The sequence below is a fragment of the Aptenodytes patagonicus genome, chromosome 5 (genome assembly GCF_965638725.1).
Source record: "Aptenodytes patagonicus chromosome 5, bAptPat1.pri.cur, whole genome shotgun sequence".
NCBI classification, from domain to species: domain Eukaryota; kingdom Metazoa; phylum Chordata; class Aves; order Sphenisciformes; family Spheniscidae; genus Aptenodytes; species Aptenodytes patagonicus.
Window position 1 is genome coordinate 18,894,455 of NC_134953.1, and position 27,298 is coordinate 18,921,752.

The following is a 27,298-nucleotide window of genomic DNA, read 5'->3' on the forward strand; positions in this document are numbered from 1 at the left end:
GCGAATTGCATGAGGAATGTATATAATTAGTTTCTATAGTTTGCGTGTTTGAAGAACAGAGTTTTTAACCATACTGTTTAGTCATGCATCTTTACAGCATAAACTGGCACATTTTTAAGGTCATATTTGCTTTTGTTGCATCCCTGAATCTATCATGGAATAATCCTTTATTCTGTTGATACTCTGTATCCAAATCTACAAGTATATCCTCCCAAACATATGTGCATAATGTAGTGTGCATGTGCACACAAGGAAAAGGAAGCAGATGACTTGTGTTCAGTATAATGATTGTTTTGTGCTTGAACTGCTGTATGCTCCCTGTTGAAAAGAAACTCCTGTGTCCGTTCATTCACGAACAAAGCTGCTGTCGTGACTGTGTTGATTGTGCATTGACTCTTTGTGTAGGGCCTTGGTTAGAGAAAGACGTAATCTCGTCCCTGCTTCACAGCCTTTCTCCCTCTTTGCTTTCCTCACCGTAATCATAGTGTGCTGATCAATGCCCTCATGACAAGTGGGATCTCAGCTGATGTTCCTGTCAGTGGAGGAGAGGGGAGAATGGATGGTGGTTGGTGGAGGAATCCAGGTGGGTTATTGCTGAGTGGTGCCTGAGTATAAATTAGCAATGTATGTGTCTGAGCTGGCACTTAGCACGGGTGGATAGGACCGCATCCAAAGACACGTGGAGGCAAGGATCGATGGAGTTGCTGTTGCAAAGGAGTGAGAGAAATGGTCAAGTCGCGTGGGAGTCCTCTGGAAGTGGAAGATTTTTCCCTAAGTGTGACAGCTTTGATACAGCAACTTCACACATGCTTTGCTCCAGTTTTAGAACCAGTTCTTGCCTTCTGTTCTGATGTGTGGCCTCAAGATGGCCTGTGATTTCAGTGCTGAGCTGTGGTCTCCATGTCCTGTGCTGCACTATCAGACTGTCCAGACGGGAGCCTTCAGTATCCTCGTAGCCTTTTATTGTTCAAGATGCTCTAGAAACCCTTAGTGATTTACAGAGTGCGGATTTGACTAACTTTCATTTCGACCTATAGTTCCCCTCTGAAGTACCCCAGCTTTTTTTTGCATTGAAAGTTTTTTACTTATTACTCACAGATTTGAAACCCTTTTTTCCCTGTTCTTCTTTCAGATTCCATAGGTGGGTCGTTTTCAGCTTCCTCCCACCGATGCCACCACAAGCAGAAGCACTGTCTCCCCATCCCACAGTGTGGGGCTCTGTCCATCAGCCCTCTGCTTTTCCATCCTCACACGAAGGGGTCCCAGATCATCATGGACACGACGCAGAAGGCAGTGAAGCGCCAGGCTAGCTTCTGCAATGCCATTACTTTCAGCAACAGGCCCATCGTTATTTATGAACAAGTCAGGCTTAAGGTGAGTAAATGATACCTTCCCTTACTGCCATGGGAGCTGCTGTGAGTGAATGTTGGGGTGTACCAGGCTTTGGTGCTTGCACCAGCTCTTTAGCCCTTCCTTGAAAAGCACAGTAGCCAGATCTTGGCCTTAAAGGTCTGCTATCTTTGTTGGTACTTCTGCTTTTGTCACTGTAGCTCTTGGAGCCATTGGTACAGACCACTGTAGAAACTGGGGACAAAAGGGAAATCCATGCTCTAAAAGAGCTTCTCTTGATGTTAGACAAGGAACAACAGATTAAGTTGAGATTGCTTGGAAAACAGCAAGAAAAAAGGGTTGTATTGGTCAGTCCGAAAGGCGGCAGCAGCCTCAGTGTCTCCCTAGGCTTTGCATGCATCCTGCAAAGGAGTTTTACTGGGTGGGCTGAGGGAGGGTGCGGAGTTTGTTAACACGTTCAGTTCCACGAGGAGCACTTTTCTTCCTGTAAACAAGGCAGCAATGAGGGCTGGTCTCATGGAGGTGGGAGTCAGCCTCTCCACAGCCAACAGATAAGAGGTGAAAAGGACCTGCAAGTGCAGGTGCTTGCTCGTGTGCTTGGCAGGGAAGATAAAAGGGTTTGGCTGAAAGGATGAAAGGAGCAGTCAGTGCGGTCACAGTTGCTGTCTAAGAAAAGGATCTTTCCGGTGGTCTGCTGACTGCTTTGTTGAATCAGTCGCCTGATAGCATTAAGGTCAGAGGAGAGAACATTGCAGGCATCGCGTTTTTCTTGCTGGCAGAGGCTGATTTCACTTCCTTTCTGTCTGTGGTAGCCGGGAGGATGGAGTTGGTACCCCTTGTGCTGCAGCTGGTGTGGGAAGTTCAGCTCCTCTAAGATAGCATGCCTCCATGTGCACCGGGAGCTGCTTCCCGATGAAGAAATTCATCAGTCCCCTTAGGAACTGAAGCACTTTTTAGGCTCTCAGCACCTTGAAGGAGCTTGGGGCCCTTTAAACTTCATCCACAGATATTTTCCAGTCTTTATGCCTTCTAGTTTGTGGGACTGCATTTTTCCGTTCTTAGCTGATTTCATGCCTTTCATTGGCACAAAGTAGGTCATCTTCTTTGGCAACTTTAGTTCATGGCACGCATGAAAGATCTGCCTGCAAATCCTTCATTTACGCACAAGGAGCTTTCCAGGAGGTTTATCTGCATATAGCTACTGAGTCTGAATGATCCTGCTGTTGCCCATTGCTAGAGGTCCCAGAGCGCTGGGACCTACAGCAGCGTAACAGCCTTCCCTGCCTCTTCCCTTACAGCCAGCAAAGGAGCAAGAAACAAGGAATATGCCTCCTTTTGAAAATACAGAGATTTCAGTGATTTCAGGCTCAGGCCCATAGGTAGAAAATCCCTCCTACAGGTTTGTTATGTTTCCTGTGGAGCTCTTACTGCTTCCATTCAGGCTAGAAACCCAGCAGGACGCCCTCACATTGCCTAATGGGATTTTTTTCCATGTTGGCCAGCGGTTTGGACAAACAACTGCAAAAAATTATTTGGGAGGAGATGAAAGCAGCATTTAGTTTTTGAAAACACCATCAAAGATTTGAGTGGGTTTAGTGGTTTAGACAAAGGTTCTGGGTTATTTCTTCCTCATTCTGAAACAATGTAGCTATCTGTAGAAATTCACACTTGTTTATCGCTGTATATTTTAGCTTGCATAACAGATGTGAAGAATATGCATGCAAATCTGCACAAGGGATTTACGAGCAGAGCTCCTGCTGAGTCCAATGGGAAGGTCTCATGGGAGTAATCAACAGGCTTCAGCAGCACTTGTACTCCAGGGATGGATGGAAATGTGAAAACATCTTTGCTTTTCTGATAAGTCCATCCTGCAGTTGCCTTGTTATTGTGTGTGCCTGTGGAAAACGGCATCTTAAACCTTCTTACCAGCTAAAGACTAGCCATGAACCCAATCATTGAGGTCCTATAAAGTCTAAACTCCCTTTGGAAAACTAGAGGAAAGAAGTCAAGAGATTTCATTCTGTTCATTAGATGTTGTATCTTGGGTTTTTTTCTGAGATTTCTTTGCAGCTTTGGGAATGCCATCAAGCAGACAGATTTCCTCTTTCTTTGCCTCTGAGATATACCTCCCAGTATGGTTTCTTCCGTGTAATTCAGGGCACTGCTAGGGAGCGGAGTGATGTTGTCAAGGGTGACACAAGGCACAAGGCAGTAAAGAGCAGGAGCCTGAATCTGTGGAAGCAGCCATGGCTTAGCAGTTTGGATGTAGATTGTATCTTTTCCTCCCCTTCTAGTACCCGGTGGACCTCCCAAGCTTTTTGGCTAGCAGTGGCTGCTGAAGAGAGAATTTTGTCCGTCATTAACCATTGCCTTTTTTAGCAAAACTGCATACCCTTTGTCCAGCTGTGTCTAATTCTTGGCAGGCTTTATACTAGATTTTAATTTGGATATTAGTTTGCCTGTGGTCAGACTGTATTGGGAACTGTTTATAGGTGCTGATTAATACATGGAACATGTGCAGTCTCGATTACCATATGAATATTTACTTCATGCGGCCTGTGATTGCTGTGACGTATTGGCAAGAGACTGTGAAAGAGTAAATTGTACAAATAACAATGAGGCCATATTTATCTCAGACCCAAAAGCTTTTAGGGCTTGCAGTAAATTTGCTGCAATAAATAATCCAGGCTGCTTCTTGGAGTGTATGTATATTCCCCATTTTGTCACATGCACGCCCCATCCACCCCCCTTCCACTGGGGACATGCATGATCCCATCCCATCCTGGCCAGGCGTATAAAGTAGCAAATCTGCTCCAGTCCTTTTTAGTACCACCTCAGTGTCCATCCCGCAAGCAGGAGCTTCCCATGGTTCCTGGGACTGAGGTCAGTGCTCAAGTGTTTCATGTAAACAGTTTAGGTGCTTGGCTGGACTGAGTAGGGATAAAGAGCAGCACTCGCTTAACTGGGTTGATAACTGGTTAACAGTTATCAAGTGTCTGTTGATAACTTCTTGTGAGGCTCTGAGTTATTTTCTCTGATACTTTAATTATAAAACAGAAATCTCTAGGCTTTGAACAATGTCTTTGTTGTGAGATTGTTGTGTCCCCAAGGGCGCACGTTCCAGATTTGCCTTGGAGAGGACCATGTGAAAGAAAAATGCAATATTTACAAATGTGATTAGAAGAGAATTCAGAAGTCCAAAGAAAATGTCTTGGAGAATCCCTTGGTGAAAGTCTTGTGCTTCCAAGCTGGGACACGAGAGGCTGCTGCCAGGCTTTTGAGGACAAAGTCCTGCAGTCCTGGACAGTTGAGTCTCTGGCATTGCTACTCGTCCGAGCCATTAGCACTTTGGCAGAGCAAGAAATTACAGTAAGGTAGCAAGTTGTGTGTGACATCTGGTAGGTGTCCTGCAGCCAAGAGTGAAATTGCTTGAGGCTGCCAAGGCTTTGATGGAAGAGGGCTACCTCAAGTGCTCTCATGTTTGCTGCAGGTTCAGTGCATGAATAGAAACACCAATTATGTGTCAACTGGCTTGCAGGAACTGTCCTGGCCCTACATCAGGATTGGATCCATCATCCTTAGATCTTTCATTTCATAGTCTGGATGCTGACAGGCTGAATCCCTTTGAGAGTAACAATTCCCAGCAGGTTCATACTCAAACAACAAAATGAGAGAAAAAATTCTCCAAGGGCATCATCTCCATCTGGGGACCATACTAACCCTGGAAGACTCCCTGCTTCCATGGGAAGAAAAAGATCTTGTAACTGGGTGGTGTTTTGGATGTGCTGCACGTGTTTAGGACCTGCTGCCTGCTCCCCTCAGATCCCCTTCAGTCCAGGGCTCACTTCATGTGAGAAGAAGCTGATGACTCTGGAGGCATCTGTGATCCTTTGTCCTGCTGTCTCTCAGGTGCAGGAGGGTGGATATGACACATGCACCATCCCGAAAACTATAGTGGATGTTCCTGACCCCAGACACGCTGAGTAACCGCATACTGACAGATGGGGTGTAGATGTGCACAACATATCTTGAAAAACACCGCTCACAGCTGAAATAAATAGGTTTTCCCCAATCATAAGACAACATCTATTGTTGCCTCCTAATTGTGTATTTAATATAGTTAAATACTTTAAATTGTGCTTTCCCACACACAAGTTCTCTGCTGCAAGGCTGTGATTTCATCCAATCTGACAAGCTAAACAGGGGTAAGACTGTCTTTTACTTGGCTGGGAAACCCAGAAAACCCTACGGTGGTGACTGTGATTCTGGAGCCAGTGCTTTTCCCTCAGGTCACAAGAGACCCCATCATCTGAGCACCACAGGGGAAGAGCTCTCCTGCTGCAGGTGCTGAGATAAAAGCTCTTATGACCATTTTTGGCACATTTTGCGAGAGGATGATTCTTAGGCCAAAATGAATTACCCTAGAAATAGAAGTGAGTCATCATGCAGCTGTAATTACATTTCACCTCTCCGCATAGATTTAATTTGATTTTTTTTTTGATATGTGCATTGTATCCTAAGTGTGCAGCATTGCTGCTTGCAGCTGAAAAAGCTGCAGCGGTGTTTGGTGGGTAAAATGTTTCCTAAATCTAGTGGGCTCATCTGCGCGGTTGCCGTTGGTGCTTGATGGCATAGAGCCTGTAGTGTGTAAGTAGATGTTCAAGTGCCAAACACTGTTATTGCTGCTGTTATCTTTGCAGATCACTAAAAAGCAGTGTTGCTGGAGTGGGGCTCTTCGACTTGGGTTTACTTCCAAGGATCCATCGAGGATTAACCCTGACACTCTGCCGAAGTATGCATGCCCTGACTTGGTTTCCCAAAGCGGTTTTTGGGCCAAGGCTCTGCCAGAAGAGTTTGCGAACGAGGGAAACATCATAGCCTTCTGGGTGGACAAGAAGGGACGGGTTTTCTATCGGGTGAATGACTCCGCTGCGATGCTTTTCTTCAGCGGGGTGAGGACGGCAGAGCCCCTCTGGGCTTTGATCGACGTCTACGGACTTACCCGTGGAGTGCAGCTCTTAGGTGAGTACCTGGGTCCAAATGTGCAGGGGTGATGCTGAGCTGTCCCTGGTGAAGGGCCAGCCTGATGCTGCCTGTCCCCCTCGCTGTGCTGGGACAGGCTCAGGGAAACAGCCGTTCTTCCTCCCCAGAGCATCTCACGACCTCATACTGGATCAGTGTGTGTTTGAAACTTAGCACGTAAATATAATACGAGTGGGAGGTGGGGAACAACCACTACAGTATAGCACTAGAAGCCATCTGCAAATAAGTGGATTTCTGCTCAGAGGTATTGCTCTATCAGACCATAGTCTGGAGTATGGCATATACCTTGTAAAACTTTCTTTTCTGTCATCTGCTGCTTTCCCCATGCCAAAGTGGGGAAATGCATTTTATGTGTTATGGATAAAATCCTTCCTGGATGGCACTATTATGATTTTCTGGCTGGTTTAGCGGACAGATTTGAAACATGGATATCTTCCAAATTACCTGGGAGAAGCTGCAGCTGGTTTTGCCAGGATGTTGCTTTCACAGAGGAGTTTGATGCATCCTCTGGAGCCTTGAAGGTTGGATATACAGTTGGGGTTGGAGGGTGAGGAGTGCTGAATGCCTGTGTCTTCTGCCATCCTCAGCTGAAATGGAGATAGTTTGGCATTCATGAGGACTCAATCTAGTCCCAAATGTGCAAGCTGTGAAGGTTTGGGCTATTTGAGTTTATACATCTTAGAAGAACTGAAAAGAATCTCCAAGGACCCAACTTAAGGGGCAGCTAGGTTGCTGGGGGACCAGAGGTGTCGGCATGCAGCCTTAGAATTGGCTTTGCATTGTCACAGGGGGGCAAATCACAGCACTTCTCCATGTAACAGTAGTTTCATGGGTCTTGTTTTCACCATGGAAAAGGTTAGATGGTACCCGCATGGGACCTTCATGATCTGAAGTTCCTTCTGAAGATGAGATGATCTTGCTAGGCTGAGAGAGATCCTGGCATTTTCCTGTCATGCAGCCTCATAATCTCTGTTAAAATGACATCTTCATGCTATGTATCAAAAACTTTAATGAAGCCTCTTTCTGACAGTTCTGCCTCCTTTCTGCACTGCTTGCTGTATTAAAAAATATGGTGGCAGGACTGCCCACAGCAACCTACACGGCAGGGAAGAGGGATGTGTGTTCAGGAGGTGAAGAAATGGGGACTGACCTCTTCTTGCTGCAAAAACTACCGGCCCAAGATTGCATAAGGCAGAGGAGTTAAAGAATTTCTCGGCAGCTTTTTGCTTTCTTTTAGGAGCAGAAAGATTTATCTTTTGTTGTGAATCAGCTTGAATCAGAGCCACTAAGCAACTGTTCGTAGGCCAAGGTGGTGATATTTGAATTGGGATCTAGAATTTGGGCAAATGTCATGCCAAGGGTTCAGTTAGGAAAAGCTTACAAATGACTCCAAGTCCTCCGGCTGTTCTTGCGATATTTGGCACCTCAGGACTTCTCCGCCTGATTAATGAGGGCCCATAACTCTGGATTATGTGTTTCCTTTCAAAACACCCAAGAAATCATTTCTTATCCGTCATCCGCCCCTGCATTGTCCTAGCATCTTCCACATCCCCTTTCACAAGGAAAATGTGACTCTTGCCAGCCACTGACTTGCCTCTAGTCTAACAGGCTCCGGACTTTCTGGTGGGTATAAAGTCCCTGAATGAAGCAGGCAGCTTCTGAGTTTACACAGTTGGCGTGGAGCTCAGATATGTATTTATAGCTCGTTCCAGCAGCCTTCAGCAGGCTTTAAGCCTAGCAACTGTGCCGAAACATCTTCGACTTGAGTCTTCTCTATCTCCATTCATTATCACAAAGCACTAAAAGTCAGAGCAGGGAAATCATCGGCTGTGTTGCCTCTGGATCCTATAGACATACCCACTGCAACACTCTGCACGCCTGTTTTAGTGTGGCAGACCACACATACAGTACAGGACAACTTGCCAAAAACTCCCAGGACTTGACAAATTAATTTCATAGCTTAGCTACAAACATATGGTCGAATTCACCCTGGTATGGCATGCAGGGCATCTGATGGAGGCTGGGGATGCTGGAGTGGTATGTTGAACAGAAGAGCCTAGCACTTCAGATTCCAGTTCAGTGATTTATTCCCCCCCAACCCCAAACATGTTCCTTGTTCTTGAGCCTCACTATTTTCCCAATGACTGTAGGGTTGCAGGGTCATACTGCTACTCTGTGCTGCCTCCATTTGCTTTTATGTGTATTCACCCAAGAATCTGACCAAAAGCTTTACCATTTCTGGTGGCTGTCTTTCTGTTTATCGCAGAATTATTTCCTCCCTACTCCCAATAATGTAACTTCACTTCCAAAATCAGATTTGCCTGAAGGAAAGTCATGCAGCAGTAAGCCTTGTGTCACTGCAAGATCCCAGCTCTGCAGGGGAATGCACAGTGTGCATTTATGTCCCCAAAAGTCACAACTTCCAAAACTTAACATTTTTGTTTCGCTTATCTGCATTACAGTAGCAGTTCCAGCCAAAATTAGGGACCCAGTAAATCAGGGCAATGACCAAGTCTAGTGACACTGTTCCTGTCTTACAGATTTAATAAAGAGAGACTTGAACAAAAGGGGGCCCAAAGCCTGGGAGAGTTAAATGATTTGCCAGAGGTTGTACAGCAGTGTCACCCAATTCAGGGATGCCATCAGCCTTGTTGCCCAGCTCAGTCCTGCCTTCCTCTCTATCAGCGTCGCAGGCATCGCGCAACACTCCAGCATCACTAAATTGCGCCTGTGGATGAAAGAGAAGCAGCTGGTTTGTATCTTAATTTTTCATTTCCTTCTGCTTATGGCTTTACCTGTAGCATCAACCTTACTGATAATTACACACGTGCCATTACTGCTGGCAATGCACAGGTTTATGTGGCTGTTGCAGTGTTCCTGGGTCCAACTGCCCTTGCTGTGCGTTCAGAAGCAGAGCCCTTTTAAGCAGCTTCTTTGCCCACTTGATTTTGTTCTGAAACAGGTAAAAATGTCTTGCATGGTCCACTGCATCTCAGCCGAGGGGAGGTGAGGAACTGAGTTTGGACCACGTCTTGGCTGTCACTGCTGGAGTGAGTCAAAATGAGAGTCTGGCTTAAACCCACCCTGAAGGTGGCTTCAGTGATGCGGTTCACAGTGCTCACACGCTAGGTCACAGGTGGGAGGTCACTCCTTGCTCTCCTCACCTCTACCCACGTTATAGAGATGAAAAGGCTTAAATTCACCCTGGAATCTGGTGCTCTTCTGACCACAAGGTCTCAGCTGCTTTCCTGCCACAATGTAAAGGCTGGCATAGGAGAGGTGGTTGCAACTGAGTGCATGCATGTTCTGTGTTTTAGGGCATGAGTTTTAGCATAGATGCAGGCTTAAGTGACCTGTAAACATGCCCTTATACAGTGACTCTCCAGCCGACATGCTCAACTTGTAGGCAGGATGGTTTACAGCTCTGCTTCCCTTTTTGGGCAGCTAGTTTTACACAAGTGCACTTTTACATTCCAGGATAATTTAAAGTAATATTTACTAGAAATGTGTCTTAGCCTTATGTTATCACTTCAATATACGCACATGCTCATTCACACTTTAAAAAGAGTCCGAGAAAAATGGAATATAAGCAATCTGCTGCCTTGCTGCTATGATAAAGCATCAAAAAAGAAAAGGAAAGGACCAGCTATTTAAATCCTGGGGTCTTCAGAGCCTTGGAGGAAGGATGGCAGCTCATGGGAACCAAATGGTGGTGTCTCACATTAGCCTGCTTCTTTCAAGCACTTGGCTAGTGAGCCTGGCATAGACTAAGAAACATTCATGCACACTTTCTATGGACTCACTGCTGGACAGCAAGGGTGGCAGCTTTCCTCAGTGATGTGTGAGTTAAAGCATAATGCGTGTCTTTAGCATTTTCCTGAACCTTTTGGTGGGGAATTCCAGGTTTACCCGCTGTATGGAGCCTTTTTGAAAATTGCCCCATTTTTTTGGCAGTGATACTGTAGTGTAGGATCACAGAATGGTTGAGATTGGAAAGGACCTATGAAGATCATCTAGTCCAAGCATCTAGTGTCTTTTCTTTCAAAGCGTGACAAATATGCTCTAAAAGTATGAAAAAATGGGACTGCAAAGAAATTATGATTTCAGCATATCGCCCCTGCCCTGTATTTCCAGTGCGGTGACGTGAGGAACGATCTGCTCATTTTCCTTAGTCCCATTTGTTACTGGTATGGTCAGCAACCAATCCCCTTTATTGTTTATTACTCCATTCACACTCTTCTCCCATCCATCTGTATTTTCATTTATGTAGTATTTCAAGGTAGTCTTAGTCTTTTACCAGCACAGACTTGGAAAACCAAGGATAGTTGTATTTAGATTGGCACCCTGAGAGGCACCTGTTGAAAGCAAAGCTTCCCCACCTCTTGGAAAGATAAAATACGTGAAAAACTAGTAAGACCTTGCAAACTGGGAAAATTTTAAATGCACATGTATTAAATTTACCTGAAGTAGAAACAGTATAAATATATACTTCAGTCATAAATACGTATACAGATTCTAGTAGAATTAACTGGCAGTGCTGTATATTATATTAGATATTTGGGAAACCTTTTCTTTCTCCAGATCCCCTTCCTAGCTTCTTATTGCTTCATGTTTTCAAAGTATCGAAAGTCAAAATAGGAACTGATCATGGATGGAAATGTACCCATCTCGGGACTCAAGCTAGTGTATGTTTGACAAGGAAGTTGCACATTTTGTAGGGAAGGAAACGTGTTTTTCTTTCTTTACCCATCAGTTCTTAGGTAAATTGAATCTCTAGCTCCAGGGCACCTCTAGAAGAAACATTAAATAAGCCCCAAATGAGGTGGATTTATGGGCAAATTTCAGGTGTGAATGGTATAAGATTGATGATCAATCTAATTTATCACACGCATCTGCAATTTTACCATGTAGTTATTACTATTTTATTTTCCAAGTGCAAAACTTACTTTCCATTGCCCACGGGAATCCATTTCTGTTGCTATTCTGACACATGCAAATAAGCAGACTGATCTGCTGAGGGTGCTTCGCACTAAACAAAATGGGATAATCAAATATGACTGCAGTGTATTTTTATAGTGTATTGTTGAAAGTGGAAGCTATAAACTATTTACCCTCTCTGTGGAAGTCTGTGACTATCTGATGGAAAAGAATAATACGTGTTTAAACAGAGTCCTACTTAATGAAGGCAAGATATACACAACCTGCAAACAGTCAGTTGTCATTGTTTTTCCGCATCTCCTAAGGGGAGAGAGAATTTAAATTGCTCATAAAGTTTTATTGTCTGTAGCTGTTGTCTCTATGGCAGCTGCAGGAAGCTCTCTAACATGGCTAAAAATGTGAAAACAGATTAATAAATAACTCATCTCTTGCTAATAAATAACTCATCTCTTGCCATTTTAATTAATCCCTGCTTTGCCTTAGCACCTCTGGAGGGACATATTTTTCCAGATGCGTTAAGTACCCAAAAGTTAGCCCACAGCCCAAAGACAGCTCCTTGTGCCTGAAGGTTTGTCTGTCCTCCAGGTCGGTCGGTCTGTCTTGCTTGCGATGCTGCCGGAGACAGCGCTTTCAAGCAAGCCAGAGCTCATCTTGGCCTCGTGAACGCAGTGGCTTTTTTTCCTTCTCTTTGCATTTGATTGTAAACAGCAGAGAATTTGTGCCCATGAACCTGGGCTGGCATCTGCCCCCGGCCCCGCCTGACCCGGGGCGGGAAGGCAGCATCTCCCCGGCCCTGCCCTGCCCTGCCCTGCCCTGCCCTCCCGCTCGCTGCCTGCGCTGGCAGCGCTGGGGGTTTCGGGCTGTGCAGTTGAATGGCAAATACCGAGTAAGTCAGAACAGCCAGATGCCAAGTAAAAAAAGGTCTCCGAGGAATCAGCATTTCAGACTTCACTGAGTCTCGATGAGGTGTTGAATTATGAAATTGCACACATGCTGTGTGCGTTACATATATTTTATCAGTGTTGCTCGTCGGTGTACCTGTTGCTTCACCTGAACCACCTTTGCCTTAGCAGGAGTGCTTGTGGAGCTAAAGCATTACTGCGGGTGAACAGAAAGGACAAAATCTGGCGCATAATATGCTGTTGGGGATATGTACATGATCCAAAATTGTATCTGCGTCGGCGTCAGGAGGGCCTGCAAGTGAACCTGGTAGGAATAAACTTAAGAGGGATGAGTCTGACTATTATTGCCCAGACTGAGAAAAATGAAGACTGTAACAAGACAGAATGACCAGTGGAAAAATAAATTCTGTGCTTTATAAAGTTCCTTCAGTTCTGGTAAGCTGATATATTGTTCCTAACACAGGCAAGAAGGGCTATATAACAATATTTTCCATGTTGCCCATAAAAGCCCAAGGAAATATGAAAACTCTGACAATTCTAAGTGGTGTTTACATTATGGGTATGTGTACGCTGTAGTTCAGATGCTGACACTGCAAAGATAGGCCCCTGTGTTAAAAAAAAAAAAATGCCTTCAATTAAATATCTGTTCTGATGATTGATTTGGCTGTTGCTTTAAGGAGATAAAAATAAAGAAGTTTATCTTGCCTTTGCTAAGTGTTGTTATTTTTTAGCAGAAGTGTGGAACCTGTAGTCTGGAAACAGGGATTCCAATTAAAAGGGCTTTGACCGTCTTTTACTTCTACTAAGGGTACAAACTACTGGAATAATTGAATATATACTGAATTTATTACACAGCTGTAGTTAGTTACAGAAGTTTCTTGTATAGACAGGGCCTTAGGGAATAATAACACACCACTAATGGAGCAGTATATTCTTTTGAGAAACATTTCAGAGACTTCCTTATGTTAGCAAAGATTTTGGCGTTTTGATTTAAACCATTAGGATAAGGTATCTATGTTGTTTTTTAAAAAAATACATTTTCTTAACTGATACTAATGCCATATATAATTGTATTTTCCTTAGTTTGTCTAGTATGGTTCCTATTATAATTCTTTAAGTAATAAGTGTCTTTAAAAAGAAGGGTAGAGAGAATATGTTGGTACAGGGACTTAATCTTTGCAGCTTTCTTAATACCTGTCTCCAAAATATTCACCAAAATAGTTTAAACTGTACAAACCTTGGGCTGTAATGCTGAAAGCTAATTCTTCTTCATTCATAAAGCTATAGCTTGACAAAAACAGAACGCGTTTACTCTGGTGTCAGGCAGTTGGAGGTAAGTTTTGGATGTAAACTGAGTAGATGATCTGGTAAAAGTATAACAATTTATTGTGCTAATCTTGCAATTCCAGCTGTTCCAGCCGTGGAGGCCCTTTCCCCTAAGCCTGTATGACAGATGACAGCTAAACATTGCTTATATGATAAAACTAAACACTGGCTCTGTACAGTATGTCTCTGCTGGTGTGAGATAGCACTTCGTCATTTCGATGTCTAATTGGTATCAGAGCTGCTGAATATGCAATTTACCGTGCAGAGGATACGATTTCGTTATCCCTGTAGGTGTCTGGGTTATTAAAAAAGTTTGACACCTCTAAGAAAATTAAATTGGCTTTTCCATCCGTATCAGCAACAGAGCTAAAAATGAGATTGCTTTGTACTACAAAGCCTCTGTTTGGTTTTCCAAGCTGTATAAGCAGAACCGTTGTTGCTGGGCTCAAGTCTGGAAATCCTTACCTGTAGCCCTACTGTACTCTCAGTACACTCTCAGTGTACTCTGCTGTACTGTACCAGCCTAAACTTGCGGCCACCTGTGGGGTCAGTCTGGTTTTACACTGTGAGCAGAATCTAGCCCCTGGTTTTTGCTCATCCGTCACTTCTCTTTGGCCAAGCACTGAGCAGCAGAAGCTCCTCCAGACCTTGCCTGGCCCGTCCCAAAGAAAATAAAGCATTTTGACTGAGGGAACCTGTGCCAATCCAAGCCAGGACCCCTCCTTCCATGTACTCTTGTCAGGAGAAATGAGCCTCTCGGGGTCTGTGTGAGTGTAACTGTTCACAAGTGGCTGAAAGGTGGCACAAATGCAAGTGGTGTCATCTGGTTGTGCAGACTCAGAAGATCTTTCGTTAGTGACTCAGGTCTGCACTCACTTAAAGCTGCTCTCCCAGCACTGATGGACTGATGCAGCAATGCCTGGCCCAGTCAAGTATGCAGTGCCGCCTGCCACAGCGTTAAATTCTCACCAAACCGTGCTATCGATATAACTGTTGCTAAATTATGGTGCATTCTTGCATCAAAAAGTTATTGTCCATATGTGATGCGTAAAAGCGTGCCTGATACTTGCTACCAGTAACTGGCCTTAGACATTAAGTTTCACACTGAATCATGATGCCAATACATGGGCTAGAATGACCTATTTATTCATTTATGCCAAATAAATTAGTTAGTTTGGATTTCATAGGCAGAAATAGCCTCTCTGTTCACCAGCTGTATGTGATCCTTTTCTGACGTGTACAACACGCAATTCGTATGACTGTGTGTCTGTACAAACAGTACAGTGCAACTTTGGGGTTGTCTAGACAGAGGATATATTGAGTCAAATGAAAAAATTTCTTAAAAGTAAAATTTTCAGTGGTGCTTCCAGGGCAGGCAAATGCAAAGGCGTCACTGATGCTCTGTGACAGGGGTTGGAGAGAATGGGAACGTGTATGGAGGAGGGATCCCTGTGCTGCCCCATGTGTGTGTGTGCTCTTCCCTGCAAATCTGCTTTGCCCCATGCTGGAGGCAGAGCCTGGGGCTGAGTGAGCCCTTGCTCTTGCACCACTCTTCTTCTGTCCTCAGCTTGCTGCAGTCTTGTTCCTAGTCCTGGCCTTAGCTTGGGACACGCACACTGGGTCACTGAAGGCCCATTGTCCTGTCTCTGACAATGACCGGCATCTCTAGGTCCTCCTTGGAAAAAATTTCTGCAAGTGCAGTGTTATTTTCTCCTGCCTTTCATCTTTAGTCATGCTGAGATACTACTTCTGTTCTCCAAGACACAGGACCTATGTTGAATCAACTCCTGATTTCGATGCAGAGGCTATATCAGCTCTGCTTATGGTGCAGCTGATCCTGCAAGGTGCTGTGCTCTGTGAGACACTGGGCTCCTCTCTCCTGCTCAGACATTTAGGGAAATCTGGATCTTGCATTCTTCTATCACACTCTTTTAATCACATTTTCATAATATGTTCTTCTGACAGTATTACATGTTTTCCCTATGTTGTAGCATTTAGTGAAAATATCATCCCTTGTACTGACATGCACTAGGTAAGTGCTTCTTCCTGTTGTTGTGAGAATTATAGCAGGGTACTGTCGGCAGAACTTTGCAAAATTTATAAAAAGCATTTCCATGTATATAGGCTAGAACAGTATGTCCAGTCACTTACAGGTTTTGATTCTCATGCATCAGCATCATTTTAGTGTTAAAGGGCTTCACAGAAATATTTTAAAAGAAATTTCCATTCCATCTGCTCCTATTGGATTTTGAAATTAAACTTATTTGGGATTGGTAAATTTTCAGTCTGTAGCTAGGGATAAAAGATTGATAAATCAGATTGCTGGCCACTGAATGAAATCTTGTGTCACTGGCTATGGCTGGTGTGTTTAAGAAGATGAAAATCTCTTGTGATGCATCTGGCCACTGGTGTGACCCTTCACAGACAATTAATTCTCTTCAGGAAAAAAAAAAACAACCTAATTGCTCTATCTTCTTTTAAGAGGATAAAGACCACTCCAGGGAAAAAGCCTTTAGAATCCAATAATCGTATTCCTGCACTGGTACCATGCCAATAAATACAGCACCACTTGCATGGAAAGATCTGAAGCCTCCAAAATCTTTAATGCAGAGTGTTCCCTCTTTCGCTGCACGCCCAAGTCCGGACTCCAGCACCTCGGAGCCATGTAAGTGTTTACTTGAACCAGGAGACTGATGACAATTTGATCAATGTGTTTCCATAGACATTTGCATTTCCTCCTCATTCTGCTATGGTGTTTCTCTGGTTGATTTTCTTTGCCCTCTTTGGTGTCTGTGGGCAGCAGCCATCACCCTCCTGAGCTTTTCACAGGCATCAGCAGACCACTCTGTTATCCCAGCATGGCTTATGTGAAAGCATCTTTTTGACAAAAACACCAGTGCTGTTGGTTTCTGCTCCTGTTTTAGGCCTGGCTGGTTCTAGCTGGATCTAGATTCAATGACTCCGTACAGTGGAGTATACTCATGTCTGAGATGAGCCTTAATGTTGCCTGCATTTGTCAAAACACTTTTTATTGCTTTGTTCCTGACATGATAGAGTCTGCAGATCTCGACTGTAACACTGCTCGGCCAGGTGGAAGGAAATTGGCCTCGTGCTGAAGGTAGTGCTAGAAACAGAAAGAAAACTGAACTGATGGAGAATTTCACTGCGGAGCTGCAGGGACTGGCAATTTCAACTCAGCCTAATTGGCTCACTCAAGAGAAATACATAAATAATTTGGTCTTAGGCCATAATCACTATTATAACTATTTGTATGATAATTTCTAGTGCTTCAGTTTTGGATGTGAGAACTAAAAGACCAATGCTCCATAAAAAACAGATAAGCTCCAAAGAATCTAAGCAGCAATCTCGTGGTGAGGCAGATGGTGCTCTATGTGGGCAGGCTAATGGATGAAAGCTGATGGAGGAGAAATTCAAGTGGGAAGTAAAATACCATTTTTTTAAAGGTGTGTAGTTTCCAACTGGACAGATTACCCATTCTCAGTTGCTCAGAAAAGAAGATTGCATAGGCTGCAGGGCCTGAATTCAACAGGACGGTTAACTCCTTACCCACCTCTTGCACATATGTAGTGGTATCTGGTGTGCCAGAAATCAGGTATATGCTTGAGTAAGTCTGTTAATTCACATTCCTAAAGACAGCCATGTGCTGAAGGGCTTTGCTGGATCTTTTTCTTCGCCATATGCTTGTTACTGGGCTCTGTGCAGGGCTTGCTAGGTCAAAACCAGTGGTCTGTGGTTAATCAGTAATCAATGGTTATGCAGGGATCAGGGTCTGTGCTTAATTGTTTTTCTGGCCTCAGAAGCAAAGACTCTTGGAGGAGGAGGAGGAGAAGGGTGGGAAGGAGGAGGAGAGAGATGAGTGTGAGCAGGGGAGGCTGGAACGCACTGCTGAAGTTGGAGGGAAGGTAGAGAGGTTGCCTCCCAGCAATGCTTGCTTTTCTTGGAAAACATGTCTAGTTTCTGTGCAGGAAGGTTTAAGAAGGGGTCCAGAAGCATGAGGGTAACAGGAAGATGAAAGCATGGAAACAGGGTGAACTGCTGTCTGAAAGTGATGGAAGAAGGACAGGTTCGTCAAAGAGAGATCGGGTTATATTAATGGGAAAGGCAAGAACAACCCAGTGACCAAGATACCATCCCTTTCTTGCTTGGTTTCTTCACTTGTATGAGGTTCAATTTACACTTGTAAATCACTGGCTCATTTTGACTTTGTGTTGATAATTCATAACCCAAAGACTTTGGTTTCTTTTTTTTTCCCCTTTATCTGGACAGCACAGGGCATTAGGTGTGTTTGAACTGTTTTGTATGGGTCACTGTGGATGCCTGGCATGTTCTCTGAAGATAAGTGAGCTCTTTTATCAGGTCAAGTACATACTACTGACACTCTTTCCATCAAAGGGATCATGAAGACACAGGAGAAAAATGACGCATGGGGAAATACCTGAGTCAGATGTGTTTCTTGCATCCCAAATTAGATTGGTGGCTTTTTGTTCTGCTCTTGATAACACCTATTCCTCTTTGTGCAATGGCTCTTTTCATCATATAGTTAATTTATTATAGCAGTCTTCTGCTGATAACAAACATTGACAGATCTATCAAAGGGGTGTTTTGGATGAAGGTGAGCAGGCTGTGTGAGGAAAGAGGAGATACTCTTTTGTTTGTCAGTGGTTTGCAGTGGGTATTTCACAGTCCTCAGTCTGTGTCTGGAATTTGCTGCCAGATGAACTCCTGTCTATTGTGTTGCAGTTTGGAGTCTGATTTTCCACTTAGTAGCATCTCTAGCTTGCTTGGCTGAGAAGAAAAAGATCCCTTTTTAAAATATGTACTAAGTGCAGTATTTTCCTGCAGAGGGTTTAGTTACAATGGACAACCTAGAAAATTAATGCAAATTAATTGCAAACATGGCTTTAAAAAACACTAGTTATGCTAACCTGAATCATTTCTATGGGCAAGCATTTGGAACTGAAATAGAATCATAGAAGGGTTTGGGTTGGAAGGGACCTTAAAGATCATCTAGTTCCAACCCCCCTGCCACGGGCAGGGACACCTTCCACTAGACCAGGTTGCTCAAAGCCCCATCCAACCTGGCCTGGAACACCTCCAGGGATGGGGCATCCACAGCTTCTCTGGGCAACCTGCTCCAGTGCCTCACCACCCTCATAGTGAAGAATTTCTTCCTTATAGCCAATCTAAATCTACCCTCTTTCAGTTTAAAGCTATTACCCCTTGTGCTATCATTACATGCCCTTGTAAAAAGTCCCTCTCCAGCTTTCTTGTAGGCCCCCTTTGGGTACTGGAAGGCTGCTGTAAAGTCTCCCCAGAGCCTTCTCTTCTCCAGGCTGAACAACCCCAACTCTCTCAGCCTGTCTTCACAGGAGAGGTGCTCCAGGCCTCTGATCATCTTTATGGCCCTCCTCTGGACTCGCTCCAACAGGTCCATGTCCTTCTTATGTTGGGGGCCCCAGAGCTGAACGCAGTACTCCAGGTGGGGTTTCACGAGAGCGGAGTAGAGGGGGAGAGTCACCTCCCTCGACCTGCTGGTCACGCTTCTTTTGATGCAGCCCAGGATACGGTTGGCTTTCTGGGCTGCATGCGCACATTGCTGGGTGATGTTGAGCTTCTCACCAACCAACACCCTCAAGTCCTTCTCGGCAGGGCTGCTCTCAATCCATTCTCTGCCCAGCCTGTATTTGTGCTTGAGATTGCCCTGACCCATGTGCAGGACCTTGCATTTGGCCTTGTTGAACTTCATGAGGTTCGCACGGGCCCACCTCTCAAGCCTGTCCAGGTCCCTCTGGATGGCATTCCTTCCCTCCAGCGTGTCGACCGCACCACACAGCTTGGTGTCATTGGCAAACTTGCTGAGGGTGTGCTCGGTCCCACTGTCCACGTCGCCGACAAAGATGTTCAACAACAGTGCTGGTCCCAATACTGACCCCTGAGGAACGCCACTGATCGCTGGTCTCCACTGGGACATTGAGCTGTTTACTGCAATGGTAAGGGCCCCAAAGAGAGTATTTCCCACTTATTTTTCATTCTGGTCTACTTTTAGTAACTCCAGATAAGCTACTCATTTAACCGGTTGAACCCAAAAGGATTCAAAACCTATCTACCTGAAACATTTCAGGACAGTCCCTTTTGGCAGAAGATCTCAGCACAATATGGCCAGTTTGAAAACCCATCGTTACGAAATTCTCATGTCCTGGCACAAGCTGATAAAGCCACTGTGTTCCCTCTCCACCTGTGACCCAAGATTTCTTAGTCTCCAGAGAAATCAATCCTGCTAGTTTCTGTAGTCATCGTCATGCTGTAGAGCCAGCGTGGACTCAACTATTTGATGATGGGAAACTGCAACACTAAAACTGGTCTGGGGTATTCTTTGGTGTCACCTTCTTTTCCACCTGTGGCATCGAACGACAGAACAACCGACAGGTCTCCAAACAAAATCACTGCAGCCTCAACTCCTCGGCTTCACTGCAGTCAGGAAAAGGATATTAAATATGGAGACAGGGTTGCAATCAGCCTTTCTGTGGAAATAATAACCTGGGAAATTCTGACTCATGCTGATTTGTGATCAAGGACTGTGACTGAGATACCAAAAAAAGGAATTGAATCAGATTTTCATGGCTGTGTCAGAATGAATTAATTCTCATCATATAACTAGAAAAGATTTAACATCACAGAAGCATTTTTAGAATGACATCAGGATATGGAGGCTGTGGTAAAGAAGAAAACATGATTATTGGACTGGAGAGACTGACAGTGAGGAAAGATAAAAAAGAACTAAATATACCATAAAATGATAGCTCGGTCAAATAGCTGCCAACAGGAACATCCTGAGGAGGGGACAGCAGTTGTGAGCATCTGGGACTGCTGGCTGCAAATATGCCCCGGGCGACGCTTATGCCAGAATAACCAACAGTGAAACATCCCCAGGAGTGATGGTGAAGTTGTCTTTAGGTCTACCCAGAACCGTTGGAGAAGCTGCTATCATTCACTGTTTGTTTTCACCCTTCTGCTAAAGCCAGGAAGAGATGGCTGCCTGGGCTTGTCCAGTGGCCAGCGTTTACCCCTGTGCCCATCTCAGAGAGGGGCTAAGATTTTTTTCTTCTCACTTTTGTGGTTGCCAGCAAAACTCTTAAAATAAATCAAATGTCAACTGAGCTTGCACTGAATCTAGCTAAACCAAAGTCAGGCTATTTCCCAGGCTCAGAATTTCCCAGGTTATTATTTCCACAGAAAGGCTGATTGCAACCCTGTCTCCATATTTAATATCCTTTTCCTGACTGCAGTGAAGCCGAGGAGTTGAGGCTGCAGTGATTTTGTTTGGAGACCTGTCGGTTGTTCTGTCGTTCGATGCCACAGGTGGAAAAGAAGGTGACACCAAAGAATACCCCAGACCAGTTTTAGTGTTGCAGTTTCCCATCATCAAATAGTTGAGTCCACGCTGGCTCTACAGCATGACGATGACTACAGAAACTAGCAGGATTGATTTCTCTGGAGACTAAGAAATCTTGGGTCACAGGTGGAGAGGGAACACAGTGGCTTTATCAGCTTGTGCCAGGACATGAGAATTTCGTAACGATGGGTTTTCAAACTGGCCATATTGTGCTGAGATCTTCTGCCAAAAGGGACTGTCCTGAAATGTTTCAGGTAGATAGGTTTTGAATCCTTTTGGGTTCAACCGGTTAAATGAGTAGCTTATCTGGAGTTACTAAAAGTAGACCAGAATGAAAAATAAGTGGGAAATACTCTCTTTGGGGCCCTTACCATTCATTTATTCTCTCCAATACATGTTTGTCTCTCAAATTTTATGCCTGGAGGGCAGGGCCACGTTGGCTGCCCATTGAAAGAGTGGAGTGTCGTCAGTCTGTTCTTCTGCGTTGGGCTGTGCTGTGGCCAGGAGGGGTTTGCAGGCACGAGGAAGCTTCCCTTTCCTTGCAGAGAGCCTCTGGCTCTGGAAGCAAACACAGGAGGAAATCCTGCTTCCACTCACCATTGTACCTCTCCTTATTGTGAAGGATGTGCTGTGAGCTGAGCAGCAGCTGAAAGGGCTGCAGGAAGGAGGAGGTATTGCTTCTTGCAGGTCACAGGAGGCAGGCGAGGTCCCTGAGCTTGCCCCAGGGGGTTTGTGACTGCACAAATTCAATGCCCAGCTTGAGGACTAAGGAACCGTTTCCATGTTTTCTATTGATTGCTGCAGTTTCCTTTTGTGATTCTCTTGGGTTCTTCAAATAGGGCAGTAGTAGCTTTGATACCCACTTGGGTTTTTTGCTTCCTTGTTTGCTTCCTACCAAGATATAGGAATATTTATTTATTCACATTAAAAGAGAAAAAAATGCTCAGGCAGAGATTGGTCCATTATTTTTATGAGGGAAGAATATTTATTAGGATTTAATTGTGCAGGAAAAGCAACCAAGCACTGCCTGCAGGGGAAAGCCTTTACACACTGGTATGAGTACATCAGATCAATAACTAATGGTTAACAGGAAGGGACAAAAAGCCATCCTTAATATTAGTGGTAAAGGATTCAGCTCCCGATTCAGGCTCAGATTTCTCATCTTCCTGGGACAAATCACACAAGTGTCTGCTTTCTGCAGGTGGAAATACTGCTTTTCATCCTGACAGGGGACTGTGGGTTTCAACTCCTCTGAGCTATTGGACTCCTCATGTGCTAAAGTGGGCAAGCCAAGCTACCGGTCCAACAGAAGTGCCTTACCTTTGTTTGGCTTCTGTGCCTTGTGAGTGTGTTTCTGGCAGAGAGATGAGTTACTGTTTCATTATTCAATTTTATATTGTGTTGCATATGCCCAGGGCTCTGCTGTGATGCTCCTACCCTGCTAGACACAATCACTGTTAAAGCTTAGGTGAGTGAACTCAATTCCCCTAAAATTTCCAAATAGTTCTAGGTATTATTGGTGAGGATAATTAGGATAAGATGCTGGTACGCTGAGCAGAATGGGTGGCCTTTGTGAGGCTCATCCATTATTAATCAGCCATGTGATTTCCCTTAAGTGACAAGGTGTGATTGCTTTTTTTTTTTTTAGGCCCAATTGCATCTTCATGCTACAAGCAGAGATGAGACCCTCTTGCCTGCATTATTGTGAATTACCCATTTGGGAAATGAGGATGCTGTAGGTTGGAGATACTGCCTGGGAGCTAGCTCGTGACACAGAGAGACAATCAGATGCTGAATAAGCAAGAAATTAATTCTTCCTCCCCTTTCTCCTTTCCACATAAGAGACAGGTTTGTTTTTGCTGGAGCTTTGCCTGCATAAAGGCTGCAGTATTGAGCTAGTGTGTGCCATCACACTTAACCTTTGGCATGTCAGAAAGCAGCTTATGGTAGGGGCAAAAAGCCTTCTCTGATGGCAGTAATCTGCTGAATGTGCCTGCAGGGTGGAGGGGGTCTGGGAGGAGCTGAGTGCAGGGGTACCAGCCCTATGTTAAAACATTGGAAAACAAACTCCTCAAAGATGAAACAAATGTAGTACTCTGATTTAATACAATCTAATAGTTGTGCTTCAAGTGACTTATAATGAAGAATGAATCAGTATACTCTTCGTTAAAAACAGAGTGATAGCATAATAAACATAACCTTATTGAACTCAAGGAAGCATAAATCACTTGTAATTCAAAAGCGTTACAAAAAATTATGATTCACTGCTGAACTCTGTTTTACGGTCTGTGAAAACTTCTTATGTTTTGCTTTCAAAAAGGCATTTCTCTTAATCAAAGTTGTTGCAATTAGAGGGAGTGGTAATGATCCAGAAGATAGCTGAGTGATGTTGCCTTTTTGAGGATCTCTACAGCTGCCATTTTCATAGTGTGAATAGTGATGGTTGCTGTTGGCGGAGAAGCTCCCACGGATCAGAGCTCCAGCAATTGGAAATGTTGTGTTTTGCAATACACCCCCATTCCCCCAAACCTACCATGATGTTGAATTCCATCCACTTAAAACAGAGCCTATGTTTAACAATAATTTAAATCATTATCCTGCCTGTCAGCTCGGAGTTAAGGGGCTATGCAACTGCGATTCTCTGTTTAGAAACTGCCTGGAATAATAACTTTCAGATGTCTCAAATATGCACCACTTATCTATAACATCTAAATACAAATGTCTCCCCGCTGAGCAAGCTCGACACTGTTTACCTATTGTGTCCAAACCATTCCAGAGGGTTTGCTTGGCGTGGAGCGGAAGGCCCTATATCTGCAGCTCCGACAGCGCTGTCAGTGTAATGTTTTTCAACTCCTCCTCACCTTTAGGTGATTGCAGAGAAAGAAACAGCCTAAGCCTGAGGGTGACAAGTGAAGAATGTCCCTGCACATTCATCCCCCCCCCCTCCCGCCCCCACACCAAGGGTAAAAGTGCATTGTGAGCCAGCCCCGTGCTCTTGCAGACAGGATGATGCTTGTGCCGTTGGGTCCCTGCCAGCCTGCTGTGAGATGATCCAAATGCTGAATCCTGTATGCCCTGGGCGTGCTGGGGCTGGGCAGTGTCGAGGTGCTGTCGCCAGCTTGGGGGCCCCGGGCTCTTTCTCCACGTGCAGACCTCAGTGGGACCTGTCAAGTCTCATTGAACGTCAGGCTCCGGAATTGGCTCGCGCCGTATGCTCCCTCCAGCTACGGCATGCCGAAGATGTGTGCCGCGCAGCTGCATGGCTCCGCTGTCGCCCGGGGAGGTGCTGTGCTGGATGTGGGCACTCAGCATGTCCCTTGAGGGGCTGCAGGCATGATGGGCTGTGGTGTGCAGCTGCCCCTGCAAGTTCGTCCATGAGTAATGAGAGCAGGGAGAGCTGAAAAACTCCTCCTCTCCTTGCTACAGCTGACCTGTGGCTTATCATGGGGGAGCCCCTGTGAGTTTCGGGCCCTCTCCCAAAGGTGTGGAGTGTCTCATGCCATCCACGCCTGGAAAGAGAGGAGCTTTGTCCCCAAAACTGGCATTGGGTACCAAAGGCCTCTGCATGATGCTCTACAGTCTAATGGCATGTGCTACGTAGCCTCCAAATTTCCTAATGCATCCTGGGGAGCCCCATGCAGTGCTTGGGCTTTGCTTCCCCTGGGTGCACAGAACACCCTTAGCTGGCATGCACTGCCCTGATGCAGCCAGCAAAGGTTAAATAAGGAGAAATGAGAAGAATTTAACGTATCTTTGCATCATCTTTGGTCCCTAGATGAAGTCTGAGTCACAGCTCTTATTCAGTATATCAGATCTGTGCAAATGTTACTGACGTTCTTCCTGGGGCTCTTATCCCTTTGCTCTCAGTTAACTCCTGGATTACCTGTTGTCTAGCCCCTGCAGTGCTGCTGCTCTCATATTACACAACAGCAGGTTGTCTGAAATGTATGCATTCTGGGCATTGAAAATTGCTGTTATTTTATTAGTTTTTATAGAAAGCGTGAAAGTTAGACTGTTAGCAGGGGCCAGACTTGGTACCTAATTGTTTTACATGGCTATGGTTAAGGAAGCAAGCCTTCCCCCTGTTCAGTTTGAACAGCAGTTAGCATGCGTGTCCCCTCCGCAGCCACTCAGGGCTGCCGCAAAGGCGCACTACTGATCTGCTGCCTCTGCGGCCAGGTTGAGCCCACGATAGTGTTTTTCAGAAGAGCTGCAATTAGTGAAGTGTGCATAGCATTGGCTGAGCTCAGAACATGGTTTCTTCTTCCTTTTTCTTTTTTTAATGCAGGCTTCCTTGTAGGGATGTGGCTTGGAGAGGAGTCCTTTATAGCTTGCTCTCAGCCTGCTCAGGAAAACAGATCAGTGAGGCTCAGTATCCGATGGCTTTCTTCACTCAGCACGCCTGCCTCCGTGCACATGAATATGCAGTCTAGTTTACTTGCTTGAAATGCCCAAACTGTGTTTCTGTTCTTCATGAAATATTCATCTGCTTGGATGTAGTAAGCCAGGTTTTTCTGGTGGTGGGGTTTCTGGACAGAAGCATGCACAGGCACGTGGCTCCGGTGCCCGCTCAGCTTGCTGGAGCTGCCTGTCCCACCTACTGGCCCAACACGGTGGTGCTCAGGGAGATGCTCTGCCTGGGGATCTGCACAACTGCCACGCTCAGGAAATGAGCTGCCCTGAGGCCACCTTCCCTCCATTCACCCTCCCACTTTGTATGGTCGGGGGCTCCACCTTTATGGGCCTGTCCTCACAAATGCCAGTATCAGAGTGGTTGGGGGTGGGAACGAGAGCAGCATGCAGGACCCACGGGCTCTCCGTCCTCAAGCTGGCTCCTCCTGCATGCTGGCCCTTACACCAGTTACTTTATCAGCTCCTTGTCACCTCCTCAGCAGCTCTTCACTGACTTTCTCACCATCACCCATGCCAGAGGGCCTGGAGCAAGTTAGCACAGCAGAAAAATTTCATACATTTAACCCGTTTATCCATCGCTCTGCTGTGTATCTGCGCTGCTTGTGTGTGACAGTTAAAAGCTACCTATATAACTTAGTTACACAGAATGTCATATTTACCAGGCATTCTCTGATAATGCTTTGCAGCTTGGCCGTGTATGCAGGAAAATAATTTGCCGGTACCAGAATTGCCTTCATGCTGTTTGTTGCTCTAAATTTGTACTGGGTGTTTGCTGCCCACATGGAGAGAAGGCTGCGATCCAGGATGCTGGCATCTCAGGTGTCTTCAGCGAAAGATGACCAGTGATGTGTTTCTTCCCAAGTGGCATCCCAAGGTGACATGACAGAATGACAGACAGATGGTGTTAGGTTGCACAAGAAGTGCTGCTGGCCAAAAAGGTGTAAGCAGCTAGTGTGAACCCATGTGATCAGGTCCAGACAGCCTCCGTAAGGAGCCGGGGCCAGTTTCATTTATTGGGGTGGGAATTGTTTGCTATAATAAACTAAAGGTTCAAAGCTGAATTGAATCTCAGCTCCTCCAAAACCCCTAGCGCTCTCCGATCTGGTGTTCTGATTACCTGAGCCCATTCTAAATGCTAGCTCAAGCATCAAGCCCTCACATTTCCATTAAGCTGTTCAGGGAAAACAATTTTAATAGCTATGCAGCTATTCATCAGGATTAGGCCCTGCTGGACTAGTTTGGATATCACGCAAGCTAAGTGCAGCATGATCCGAGCTTAACTTGGAACATCCAGAGGCACCAAAAACATTTGCTTTAGTAACTCAAGCATGTTCATCAGCCCCTACTCTTTGTGCTGCTGACCATGTCCAGTACCAGGAGAGGAGGGGCTGGGGGAGAGCCTGGTCTCCTGTTATTCCTGGCCCCGATGAAAACAGGGAGAAGCAGAAATATCGGCAAGAAGCATTCACTTTTGGAGCTCCCACCCCTGAGTCGATGTGGATGCAGAGGAGAAAAGCATCTGCATACTTGGGCGCTTACCCAGCTGCCCCCCATGGCAGCAGCACCTCAGCCCATTGCTCACTGTGAACATCCCTGCATGCCATGGCGTTGCAGCGTGAAGCACAGCGGCCTCCCAAAAGCACCTCTGGGATTCCAGTGGAGCAGGGAAAGTTAATTTGTTCTGTATGTATTCTCTAAGTTTAGATAGCTAGTATACCGCTCTGCCAAGTGTTGAGGGAAAAATTCCTCATTCCACCTTAAATATTTCTTGGAGTGGCCCATGCTGAACTGAAAGTCCCTGGCCAGCCAGCGCTGAGCCAGGTTTCACATTGGTGCTGAAGACAGTGGTGGCTTCAAGACTCGAGGATGCACATGGGTTTCCTCTCTTGTCCACGTATCTTCATGCAGACAA

At 45.2% G+C, this 27,298-nt stretch overlaps 1 protein-coding gene across 2 annotated transcripts in view; it reads left to right on the plus strand.

Annotated features, from left to right (window-relative positions):
- NEURL1 (neuralized E3 ubiquitin protein ligase 1) overlaps nt 1-27,298 on the plus strand; it is a 170,891-nt gene that overhangs the window by 100,156 nt on the left and 43,437 nt on the right. For both annotated transcript variants that reach the window (XM_076338953.1, XM_076338954.1), the window contains exons 2-3: nt 1,133-1,374; nt 6,051-6,372. In XM_076338953.1, the coding sequence (XP_076195068.1) occupies nt 1,133-1,374; nt 6,051-6,372 (564 nt within the window). The remainder of the gene's footprint in view (nt 1-1,132; nt 1,375-6,050; nt 6,373-27,298) is intronic.